Source organism: Alligator mississippiensis, chromosome 14 (assembly GCF_030867095.1).
Source record: "Alligator mississippiensis isolate rAllMis1 chromosome 14, rAllMis1, whole genome shotgun sequence".
Lineage (NCBI taxonomy): Eukaryota > Metazoa > Chordata > Crocodylia > Alligatoridae > Alligator > Alligator mississippiensis.
The window spans coordinates 37035617-37048119 of record NC_081837.1 but is presented as its reverse complement, the minus strand read 5'-3'; the positions used below and the strand labels follow the sequence as shown (position 1 = coordinate 37048119).

Genomic DNA, 12503 nt, shown 5'->3' with positions numbered 1-12503 from the left:
CCAGCGTTCGGGAGGCGGGAAGAGCTCCGGAAGCGGCGCGGGATGATCGCGTCACTTCCTAGTAGCGGCGCCGGGAGTGGGGGAGCAACATGCCCAAGTGAGTGAGGCCGGGCCGGGGCCGCGGGGAGCCGCAGCCGGAGGCTCCTCGGGGCCCGCGCTCCCGCTTGGTGCAGGCGGGTGAATCTTCTCGGAGAGGCCCCACCACCGCCGGCAGCCTAGGGGGGAAGCGGGGGGACGTGCACTTCATAGACGAGCTCGATCGCATGCTGATGGGGACACGCATAGAAAACCTCTCGCCCCCTTTCTGTGTGTTGACCCATCAGTAACTGATCGAGACGTGTGTAATCTCACACTGCTCTGAAGTACCGGTGGTCACTAATCATCTTCCTAACTTTTAACATGTGTTGTTTTGGGTCGTGTCCCACCCAACCCCCCCCATCCCTCTCTTTAGGTTTTATTGCGACTACTGCGATACCTACCTCACCCATGACTCCGTAAGTACCATGTTCTTCTGCGCTGTACCTTTCGAGTTCAGCACGACCTGTGGTTTTTTTCACGCAGGGGGAGCTGGCAACCTGTTTAGCTCACAGCGGGCTGTGAAAGATTTTTTCAGAACAAATCGATGAGCTGGGTGCTGCAGGTTTTCCTTCAAAGGGTGCCTCTGCTGAGGTGGAGCACATCCGGGGTCCCACGAGGTGATCGGGGACACGATGCCCTTTGAAATAAAAGCAGCAGCGAGCAGCTGATGCATCTCGACAGTTCTGCGCAGCTCTGCTATGGCTATATACGCCCTGGGTGAATTTGCAAGCCTGCCCTCTTTGCAGAAGGGGGTCGGCAACTAGCCCTGCAAAAGCTGGTTTCTGCTGTATCTGTTCTAGAGGCAACAGTTTGTTTCGGATTTTTCCTCCTGTGAAAAATGGCACTGGATATAATGGCAGGGGTTCCTAACCTTTCTATGCTGAGGACTGGAAGTGACCGCGGACCAGTAAACTGTGGACCAGCAGGCATCGGCATATCACGGGCAGGCAGCCAACCCTCCTTTATACGCAGTATAAAGAAGGGTTGGCTATTAGTCTGCAGTTTGCTGGTCCGCAGTCACTTCCAGTCCGCGGCAGCCAACCCTCCTGTGGTCCGGCAGCCAACCCTTTGTGGCCCAATACTGGGCCAGGGCCCGGTGGTTGGGAACCTCTGATAATAACGGTTTTTAGGATATTTGGGGGGATAATGTACAAGAAAATATAATGAGCAAAAACATACTATTTAATTTGAAGGGTGGGAATACTGGTCCCTGAGACCAGTAATTCTGATTACTTAAATTGAAGACTTAGAAGGAACTTTCTGGGGTCATCAAACCCAGACTTTTTGCTATTACAGGTAATCGGGTAGCTCAGAATATGGGTATGTGTGGTTTTGCTTTTGTTCGGGGGTTTTTTTTATGAAGAACAGCTGTGAAAAAGTATACATGGATAAAATGTTTTCCGTGTGATTTAGTGTGACAGCACTTCCTAGGGAAAGCTGTTGTTTTGGTAAATAAACTTGAACAAACCTGTGACAACCTCTGGTTCCACCTCAGAAACAAGGAATTTCTATTCTGGTTTGGAACAGATCTGTAAATAAATTGGTTTATTCTCTAGAATAGTGCTTCCCAAACTTTTTCCTCAGCATGGCCTCATTTCCACAGACCCCTCTCTTCCTCCTCCCCACCCGTAAACTAATCTGCTGATGTTACGACCCCAGTTGGGGTTGTGACCCACAGTTTGGGAGAACAGCTATTCTAGAATGTTCATCTTAATAGGAAAAAGGTACTTAAAAGGTGAGTGTGTTAATGGAAACAAATATATAGGAATTTTAAAACTTTTTACGGGGCTCATCTGGCCTGTTTCTTGGAGTGGCTAAAGATGTCTCAGTGCCATGGAAGTTAATTCTCTTGAATTGCTGTTTAGTGACCACATGGGGGACTATTACATCATTCGCAAATGCAAAGCTTTACTTTATACTTAAGTCTAAACATGTATGGTTTTTTTAAAACAGCTATTGGATGATACCAGTGTTATGGCTGCAGATGCTGTAGTTAATATTTAGTGTTATGTGTTCTGGTTTTTGTATACACAAGGTAAGGATTTTTCATGTTTGTTTAGGGCTCGGATAACAATATCTTTTATCTTTTGCAGCCATCTGTAAGAAAAACCCACTGTAGTGGCCGTAAACACAAAGAGAATGTGAAAGATTACTATCAAAAATGGATGGAAGAACAAGCTCAGAGCCTGATTGATAAAACAAGTAAGACAAACGATCTCATTAACTGTACTGTTTCATGGAACAGTTCCCTTCCTGCCTCTGGCGTCCTTGCATCAGCTAGCAATATGTTAAAGTAGGCATTGGCAATCTAGGGATTGAATCTGGTCTGCAAAGAGATTACCTCCAGCCCACAGTGACAAGGTGGTGGTTGCATTCATTCTGATGATCCTATTTGCCATGTCCAGTGTTTCTGCTCTGTGTTGAGGGGGTCCTCTGATGTTCTGCAGTTATAGCCAGGTTGCAAGAAGCAGCTCACTGTTCTTAAAGGTTGCCATCCTTTGCTTTAGAATACAGATTTCCTGTGGCAGACAGTGGCAGCTCCAAACACTCAGCATTGTTCTGTCAAATGGAAACAGTGTTACTCTATTTGCGTGGCTTTGTGGGTGAGCTAATTGCCACTTTTTTCAGTATTACTAATTAGCCTGATTGCTCTGTGTAAGCACTACCATCTACTTCTGTGGCACTGCAATGTGGTGTGCTTGAGCACTACTGCTAGCCTGCTCTGAGTCTGTAGTGTAGACATACCCTGAATGTCCAAACTAGTTGCTAATGAATAGGAGGTAATTTGGAACCTTGTTCTTGTGCGGGCCGGGCCCCGATCCCACCCTCGCCGCCATGCGCGGCGGTGATTCCGATCCCATTCCGGCCGCCATGGGCAAGCCGGGGGCGAACCAGGGTCGTACCGGACCCGTCTCTGGTGCACACGGGCTGTGGCCGGCAGCCCGGGCACGCGGGGTGGGAGAAAACCGCAAAGCGGCTTGCTCACGTGAGTTAGAATTAGTCACGGAGGCGTAATGGTTGATTGGAAAGATTGTTTACTTACACCCAAAGATGGTATCAGTGTAGGCTGGATAAGTTTCCAGGCACAGCTCCGGCTTGAACCCTCATTGGAGGACTCTGACAAAACGATTGCTCCCACGGAGTTTGCTAGGCTCCACGGGTCTGGTTAAGTTGGGTTCAAAAAGTTTCCCCGGAGTTATTCGGGCTCCGCGGGTCCAATAAGTTTTCCCCGGAGTTTGCTAGGCTCCGCGGGGTCCGAAATTACAGGAAAGGGATACGTCTAGGATTGCGCTTGGCGACGGGGAGAGGCTAGAGGCGCGGTACATTCTTCCCTCCGGAGTAGTTAAAGCTCCGTGGGTTCGGTTTTTAAGCCTCTATTGCCTGCTTAGGAGAGGCGCGCCGGGTCCGCGAGGGTCCACAGCACTTGGAGATCTTCACACAGAATCTCTCTCTCTTCCTCCCTCCTCTGGCTTGGGCGGAAACTACCCAAGCCTTTTGTACGGCTAGCAAGCCAATCGCTAGCCGCCACGTGTGCCTAAATTAGGAATCGGCCAATAACATGGCGTGGATCCTAATACAAATGGCGGGAACTTCTTTGCAACGTGCATCACTACGGTGCAAGAAAGAGATGCACCCTGCAAAGAAGCTGCAATTTGGCGGGAAATCCCCCGTTGCACCAGAGTTCTCTAGCAGCAGAGAACTCTACCGTGCAAAGAAAGCGACAAATTTGGCGGGAAATAATTTAGCGGTGCCGAAGCGCGCGCACAAACAAAAAATCACAGCTTTGGGTTGTGACAGTTCTGTCATTGCTTCAAGTGTGGGGCTTTCTTGGAAGTTGATGGGCATTTCATGCACCATGTGGCTGTAACACTGGGCTCTCAGATTGAGGATCTTATCCAGTTGGTAAATCTCTATTATTTTAATGGAGGCTTTCTTCTGAAAGCTACTGGCATGATATGTTAAAATAGCTACGTCCAGAGTCCTTGCTGTAAAAGAACGTCCTAAATAAATAACTGATAATTCTTACTGGTCTGCAGGAGATTGGTACTTTTTGAGCTCTCTCCTGGTGTGAGAGAATTGCAACATTACTGCACTTGACTTTATCCTTCCCTTTCTTCGGATGGAAAAGATTTATTTGCTTCAGCAAACCTTTTATTACTGTTACTAATTTTCCTTGTCAACTTTGTTCTGCTTTCAGACATTTCTGACTTTTGTGGCAATTAGGTCACTGACCAAGGGCTCAGTTCAGCAACTTGCCTAAAAATCTAAATTCAGTGTTTTGAGCATCTTCACCCAGTTAGGCACTGGTTTTTGTCCATAAGCATGAGAGTTTACGTTTTTAGCCTAACAGTAATGTAATTGCACATTACTTAAGACTAAAAGGAACCTTCTGGGGTCCTCAAACCCAGTCTTCTCGCTATTGCAGGTAATCGGGTAACTCAGAATGTGGGTGTGCGTGGTTTTGTTTTTGTTTGTTTTTTTTAAGTACATTTATTCAGCTTCTTCTAAACAGGTGGGTTTCTTTCTCCCCGTCCTCTCTCCTATTGGTAATCTATTTAGAGAATTTAATTCCTCTGGTTAGAAAGTCTGGATTTCCAGCTTAATCCAGTTCATGATCTGTCTATATTGTTTTATTCTCATGCTAGCATCATCATCAGCTTTAAAATTGTAAGCAGTTTTTTTTTTTCTGGGGTCTTGTGCAGAGGCAGCAGTGCATTTCCTCTTTCTAATGGAAATGCCTGGTCTGCAGCCTAGAATGTAATTTGTCTTTTTCACTGCCACATTACATTGGCTCGTAATCCTCCTGTGATTGACTAAAACTATTCTGGAGCTCTTTTGCTTCCAACTGATGAGACCCCAGTTGACAGAAAAGATTTTTGTGCATTTGGATTAACGAGTTCAAGAGGTTCTGAACATATGTAACTTAAAGTAGGAGATACATATTTTGTGTTTGGGGAGTAGGAGGGAAGACTTCAGTTATGAGAACTGTGCACCATTCCTGCTAACTAACTAACTGGCTTTCTCCTGTTATTTCCTAGCCGCTGCATTTCAGCAAGGCAAAATCCCACCTACTCCATTCTCGGCTCCACCTCCAGCAGGAGCCATGATACCACCACCTCCCAGCATCCGTAAGTTTGAATGTTTGATATGTCCAATTTGGGACTAGCAGAACAGCACTAGACTTCTTTGGGTTTTCCTCAGTTCGTTTGAACTTTGCAAGAAATGTTCTTTGTCCAGAGATGGTATGGAATAATCCATAAATTCAAAGCGTTCTCTGAGCCTGATAACAAAGTTAAGTAACTGCTTGTCACACAAAATTGCCTATAAAATAGACTGTCACCCTGAGTGCTGAATGTCTAATGAAGCCACTTTAGAAATTTCCCTTTTGGAGTACAAGGGAGATCAGTCAAATATGCTTTGCTTTCATTTCATGGGGGAAATGATTGAACTCTTTGCCTAGTAAAGAATCCTGTCCTAGGATAGACTGCTTGCATTTGTTAGATGAACACCATCAAGGAATGGCTTCTGGTATTGACTTCACATTCACCTTTGGCCTCTGAAAAGCAAACTCTAAATTTTTAAAATTTAGTATGGAATGTTGTAGGACAACCTGAAAGGTGTAACTGAAGCTATAGAACAATAGGTAAGTCTTTATTGGCAAGGATTTTGCATTGCCTTCACGTTTACTAGCCTACACAATTACATGCATGTGACCAATTATTTGCACGTTCCACCAGCTGGCCCTCCGCGACCTGGTATGATGCCAGCTCCCCATATGGGTGGACCTCCGATGATGCCAATGATGGGCCCACCTCCACCAGGAATGATGCCAGTTGGACCTGGTAAGTCCTGCCCTTCAGGAATGTGACTTCTGATCCTATTCTTCCTTTGAATGCTACAGTGTTAGATTAGTAGGGCATCTGGAATACACTTTCAGCACTTCATTTTCTTGTTTCACTGCAGTGTGTGACTGTAAATGATGGTATGGAATATTCTTACTGGGTAACTGCAACATGTCATATTTATTGGCATGTGTTTTAGCTGGGGTCTGTGTTACCTCAGGATATGGGCTTAACGTGAAGAAGAGGTTAGCTAGGTTCATACTTGGGTGAGACACCTTCAACGTCTGTTGTTGTGGCTTTTCACTGTGTGTGCATGTTGGGCTGCTGGCTTCATGGTGGGGAATGGCTTCATTCAGACAAGGTGTAAAACTGGCATCCTTAGCAACTTCTGATTATTCAAGTTCTCAAAGTTATTTGTTGCAAGGCTAGTTGTTAATTGTAGTGTTCAGATCAAATTCTTGTTATGGTAATAGAACTATTTCCATAGTCCTTTTTGCTTCTAGTACAATTGCATGCAATTTGCCTGGTACCTCTGCAACACCTTTTTCCAAAATGCTTAAATATATAATTTTTAAAAGGTATATTTTATAAGTCTGCATAGTGTGAAGCTGTGTGTACTTCTAAATACCTGCATTGGGATAGACTGGTTTTGATGATGGGTAATTAGGTTCCTGTGTGTATGAAGCTTGTAGAATAATTTTGAGATCTTTAGGAATATCAGAGGAAAGTAGGGTGTCTTTCTTAAGACTTCTAAAATGGCCACAGAATTTGTGAAGTTATGATGTTTCATCCTGGCGTTGAGCATATTGGCACGGGAAAGGTTGTCAGGGCATTTCTTATTTCAGTTGCTATTACTTCGATGTTCAAAGGACTAAAATGCTCCACACATCAGCAGTAGTGAAATGTCTTTTGTGATGTTCTTGCCAGCAGTAAAGTGGTATCCAATTAAGGGCTCAGTATTGGGGATACAATGTGTGGATTTTTGTCTGACATGTTAGACAGCTTTGTTTGCACTAGTACAGGTTGGGGACCAACTAGTTAAGCAGCAGCTCTACAGAAAAGGAGCTGGGGGTTAGAGTGGACAAGAAGCTGAATGGAAGCCAGCAGTGTGCCCTTGTTGTGAAGAAGGCTAACAGCACTCTGGGCTGCATTAGTAGAAGCATTGCCAGCAGATCAAGGGAAGAGATTATTCCCCTCTGTTGGGCACTGGTGAGGCCACATCTGGAGTGCTGTGTCCAGTTTTGGGCCCCCCACTACAGAAAGGATGTGGACAAATTGGAGAGAGTCCAGTGGAAGGCAATGAAAATGGGGCACATGACTTCTGAGGAGAGGCTGAGGGAAATAGGTTTATTTAGTGGGTTTGTTTTAAAAAACAAGCTTGAGAGAGTCCAAAGGAGAGCCACCCGTATGATCAGAGTCTTAAAAGGCAAGCCATGTGAGGAAAGGCTGAGGGATCTGGGACTCTTCAGCCTGAGGAAAAGAAGGCTGAGAGGGGATCTGGTAGCAGCTTACGGTTAGAGTAGGGGAGTACATCAAGGACTTGATAAGCAATGCTTCACCAGGGCACCTGAGGGGAAAACCAGGAGCAATGGCCACTAACTCCTGGAAGATCGATTCAGACTCAACATTAGTAAAAACTTCTTGACAGTCAGTGTGTCCAGATTGTGAAATAAGCTCCCTCCAGAGGTGGTGCAATCGCCTACCCTGGAAATTTTCAAGAGGTGACTAGACAGTCACCTTGCTGGGGTTGCCTGACCTCAGTTGTCTTCCCTGCTTGGTGCAGGGGGCTGGACCCGGTGATCTTCCGAGGTCCCTTCTGGCCCCTTACAAACTATGAGTCTGGTCTGCAGAAGAGAAGACTGAGGGTGGGGATTTGATAGCAGCCTTTAACTACCTAAAGGGCAGTTCCAAAGAGGATGCAGGTGGACTGTTCTCAGTGGTGACGGATGACAGAGCAAGGAGCAATGGTCTCAAGTTGTAGCAAGGGAGGCTTAAGTTGGATATGAGGAAAAACTTTCTCAGTAGGAGGGTGGTGAAGCACTGGAACAGGTTACATAGAGAGGTGGTGGAATCTCCATCCTTGGAGGTTTTTAAGGCCTGGCTTGACAAAGCCCTGGCTAGAATGATCTATTTGGGGATGGTCCTGTTTTGAGCAGGGGGTTGGACTAGATGACCTCCTGAGGTCCGTTCCAGCCCTCATTTTCTATAATTATCACTGAGCAATGGCAGATGGGGTGGAAACCAGCTCTTCTGAGTGCACTTTAGAAATGGTGCTTGGTAACGATTCATGGTTTCATTCCTGATAATGGAGTCATGGAATCATAGAAAGAAGCACTGGAAGGGACCTATAAGATCATCAAGTCCAATCCCCTGCCATGGGCAGGAAGTAATTGGGCTCAAACGAGCTCAATGAGGTATTTGTCCAGCTTCCTCTTAAAGACTACCAGAGATGGTGACTGCACCCCCTCTGCTGGAAGTGTGTTCCAGATTCTAGTTACCCGTACAGAAAATAAGTTTTTTCCTTATGTCCAACCAAAACTTTTCCTTGATTAGCTTGTGCCCATTGGTCCACGTCTTCCAGTGGGGGCTTTTCTGAAAAGTTGCTCTCCTAGGTCCTGGTGTTCTCCTTTGACATAGTTGCTTACAAATATCAAGTCACTTCTCAGACTTCTTTTGCTCAGGCTGAACAGACTCAGATCCCAAAGTCTTTGTTCATAGGGCCTGTCCCCCAGAGCCTTGATTATGCTGGTGGCCCTTCTCTGCACCCTTTCAAGCTTGTCCACATCCTTCTTGAAGTGTGGTGACCAGAACTGGATGCAGTACTCCAGCTGTGGCCTCCCCAACACTGAATAGAGGGGAAGGAGCACCTCTGGATTTGTTGGCAACACATCTGCTGACGCACGCCAGAGTTCTATTTGCTCTGTTGGCGACTTCGTCACACTGGTGGCTCATATTCATCTTCTGGTCGATTGTCACCCCTAGGTCCCTTTCGGATGCAGTGCCAGCCAGTGGACCACCACCCATCGTATAGACATGGTGAGGGTTCTTCCTACCCAGATGAAGGACCCGGCATTTGTCCCTGTTGAACCTCATCTGGTTTTGTTCAGCCCATAAGATCAGCCTGTCAAGGTCGTCCTGAATCCTTGACCTGTCCTCTGATGTGCCCGCTTGTCCTCACAGTTTGGTATCGTCCGCAAACTTAATCATTGCATTTTTTTTTCACTCCCTCGTCCAAGTCATTAATAAAGATATTAAAAACCATGGGCCCAAGCACTGATCCCTGGGGTACACCACTGACGATGGCCTTCCAGGATGAGGCCACCCCATCCATCAAGACTCATTGGGATTGGCTGCTGAGCCAGTTCCCTACCCACCTCACTGTAGTCTGGTCTACGCCAGAACTCTCCAACTTGACTGAAAGAGATGAGATGTAAATTTAGCCATTTGATACTACATTTTAACTGGAAGATGTCAGAGCATTCTCCCAGGCTTGCCATGTGTCAATTGGTTTATATGTTTTTAATGGTTGAATAGAATGAGTTATCCATAAGCATGAGTTTTCAAAGCTAGAAAAGGAATTGGGAGTGGAGACTCCTGCGTTTTGTAACTTCAAGGAAAGTTACTCCTCCCTTAATCTGTAGACGAATGTTTCTCAATCCATGGGTCATGGCCTAAAAGTGGGTTGCGAGGATATATGAAAGGGTCACAAACAAACTTAAAAATGGATCAGTAAACTTTAAAAGTGGGTTCTCCTTTCAAAGAGAAAAACATAGGGAAACTAGGTTTTCCCTTGCAGGCTGGCAGAGTTCCAGCCTGCTGGGGGTGGGGGGCCGGCAGGTAACGAGTGAGGGGCACCAGTAGGGCCAGGGGGCTGTTTCCTTCTTAAACTATTTACTGGCTCAGGACTGGCCATCGAAGTTTACAAATGGGTCCTGGTACAAAAAAGTTTGAGAACCACTGCTGTAGATGACAAGATCATTGGTCCTATTTGTAAATTCAGAAATCAGTTTCTCCAAGTAGAGACAATCGAACCTCTTGCACGAATGCAACACTTGAATTGATGTCAGAGTGCCCTATTCCAATGCTTTTGCTACTGCTTTATTTTTCTAGCTCCAGGGATGAGGCCGCCTATGGGAGGACACATGCCAATGATGCCAGGCCCACCAATGATGAGACCTCCATCCAGACCCATGATGGTGCCAACCAGGCCAGGAATGACCCGTCCTGACAGATAAAGGTGGAAGCTGAGCTTCTGTTTTCCATTTTTGTTTCTGATTTTTGTTGTTCTTCCTACAGTGCTACCTACAACTCCAGGATTTTGTGTTAAAACAGTGGGCTGAAAAGACCTGCCACCTCTTCAGTTTGCAAAAGGCCTGACAGGGGCACCTAGATCAGGATTCATTGTAACTGTTTTTCCCCATTTGAAATGTAACAATAAAAGGTTGATGCTGGTTTAGATACAGAGAGTCTAATGTGATTTGCTGCCTGTTGCTTTCTTGGGTAGAATGAGATGTGTAGGTCCCTGCTGTCCCCTCACCTGTAGCTCACTGCTCTTACCCCTATGCCCGTGGCATTCTTAAATATGAAGATGTTCTCTGCAACACAAAGTACCTTTTATAAAATTAAGAATGCAGCTTTGTTTCAATAAAACCATGACACATGTAAGGACTGCAGTAGTATCTCTAATTATCAGGGAGTCTGCACTGTGCAGTAACCCTTAGTTGCTGCCAAGTAAGATAAATTTCATAAAATGGGCACACCTTTTCAGAGTGTAGCCCAAGGGCCAAGTAGCTGTTGTTTGTTGCAGTAAATTATTCCTTTTTTTTCTTTTTTTTTGTCTGCTGGGGGCGGTGGGGGCTTGAAATGCCACAGTCTGTGTTATTCCTGTTATGTGGATAAACAGTTTGGTCACTAGAGCTGCTGAAGCAGCAACCACTGTTTAGCGTTAGATTTGTTTCTTCAAATGAAAAAAGACTTCTGGAACAGACCCAGGGCCCTTTAGCTGTAATAACATGGTTTGGCCATGGGTCTGTTAGAGTAGTGCATTGCACTAAGACAGGTTGTTTTCCCATACACGGATGGAATTGTCCTGCATATACTTTGCCTACAGCATAACTTTTTTTTTTTTTTACTTGTATTTCAATATTCAGATCCAGACACCTTTGTATTTTACCAGACAGCATTTGATCAGCAGCACCACATCTGATTTATTGTTGTTGCTTGCTATGACAGGGCCTGGCAGGAAAATAATTGCTTGCATCATGGGAGCATAGCAAAAGTTATGTTCTTTGACTCTAGTCACTTTCTCGGAAACCCGCAGACAAAGGACAGATGAGATAAGGAGCCAGTTCTAAACATATCGGTCCTTGTGGTTCTGAGAAGTGAAACTGTCCAAAACTCGCTCTTGGTCTGTTTCTAGAAACACTGAATCTGCAAGTGCGGAAGAAGAGAGAAACCCTGTGGTCTGTAGATTGGTCCATATTAATGTTTCAGTGTCACAGCTTTTATGGAACTCCCCAAGCGGGACACTCACCAGGGGTTGGTGTTTTAGGTGCTAGTGTGCTAGATGTGGGGATTCTCAAGCTTCCCTTGAGTTGAACTTGTAAAAATGTCCCTACCCATGATTTCTTCTACATGTTTCTGCCACACAAGCTCTGTGTCTTCCTCTTCACGAGAATGGAACTGTGCAGCCCCAGACCTACGAGGACCAGGACTGGCTCTGCCAAGACCCCTTGGTCACTTACGCACAACCGTTCCTGGAATTGACTGTTGTAGTTTTCAAGGTTGCTTTGCAGGGGATGTGATGGAGAAGGATATAGGCTTTCAGGTGTTCTAAATGTTATTACTACTTGTGCCAGCACCAGGAATATACAGACCTTGACAAAATTACCATTTAAAAAAAATACCTATGCACTTTTCCCTGTCTCAGATTGACCCTACTCCTTCATGTAAAGCCTAAGACTATCCATCTCTGTGGCCTCCTGCATAGGGCTTCCTTTTTAGAAGGTGGAGTCTCTCCCTCCTCTGAGACCAATATCCACTGTTCTTTCTCTTCCACTGCTTCCCGGGATACCTACTTATAACTTCCAGTCACCTTATTCATATGTCTCCTGATCAATCACAGCATATGATCATAGTTCCCAACTGAGTGTACTGCTCTTTAGTTATCTTGGGGTTCAGACATGGAAAACGGGTTTGTCTAGAATGACTGCCATCCTGCTATTCAAGTGCACTCCATTAAAACGTAGAATCAAATTTGATGGCACTATGACAAGTACAGGAAGGCTTCCTGTTGCCTTTTGGTAAGGAGGCAATTAAGGTCCAGGTTTAAATAATTTATTCTGGCATGCGTGCAGGCTCCAATATGAAGTAAACACTCATTCATGCATTCACCAAACTGCCTCATCTCACTACAAAGAAACTCTCCTTTACAAACTATGCGGCCATTCCATAGAGCCCAAGGTCCAAGGAGGCCCTCTTTAGACTGACCTTTTGTGTAATACGGGCCATTCATTTTAATTTAGCTACCCTTGCATCAAGCCCAGTAAATTGGCTAAAGCTAGAAAGGAATCTAGACTAAAA

The 12503-nt window shown here is 45.4% G+C and overlaps 1 protein-coding gene across 2 annotated transcripts; it reads left to right on the top strand.

The window, feature by feature from the left end:
• Positions 1 to 10383, top strand: SNRPC (small nuclear ribonucleoprotein polypeptide C). 2 transcript variants are annotated; one of them, XM_059717314.1, is made up of 7 exons: positions 1 to 97; positions 452 to 494; positions 2172 to 2280; positions 5118 to 5207; positions 5817 to 5921; positions 8904 to 8957; positions 10032 to 10383. In XM_059717314.1, exons 1-7 carry the CDS (start codon positions 90 to 92, stop codon positions 10154 to 10156), a joined length of 534 nt encoding a protein of 177 aa, XP_059573297.1. In that variant the 5' UTR covers positions 1 to 89; the 3' UTR covers positions 10157 to 10383. The 2 variants fall into 2 exon arrangements, with proteins under 2 accessions (XP_059573297.1, XP_014453783.1); XM_014598297.3 differs by lacking the exon at positions 8904 to 8957 and having other exon boundaries at positions 4 to 97.
• The last annotated feature ends 2120 nt before the right edge of the window (positions 10384 to 12503 follow it).

Bases quoted from the DNA above. Each gene is read 5' to 3' on its own strand.
- SNRPC (XM_059717314.1), top strand. The intron at 2,281-5,117 runs GTAAGACAAACG...GTTATTTCCTAG, and splicing joins GAGCCTGATTGATAAAACAA to CCGCTGCATTTCAGCAAGGC. The intron at 5,922-8,903 runs GTAAGTCCTGCC...TGTCACCCCTAG, and splicing joins AATGATGCCAGTTGGACCTG to GTCCCTTTCGGATGCAGTGC.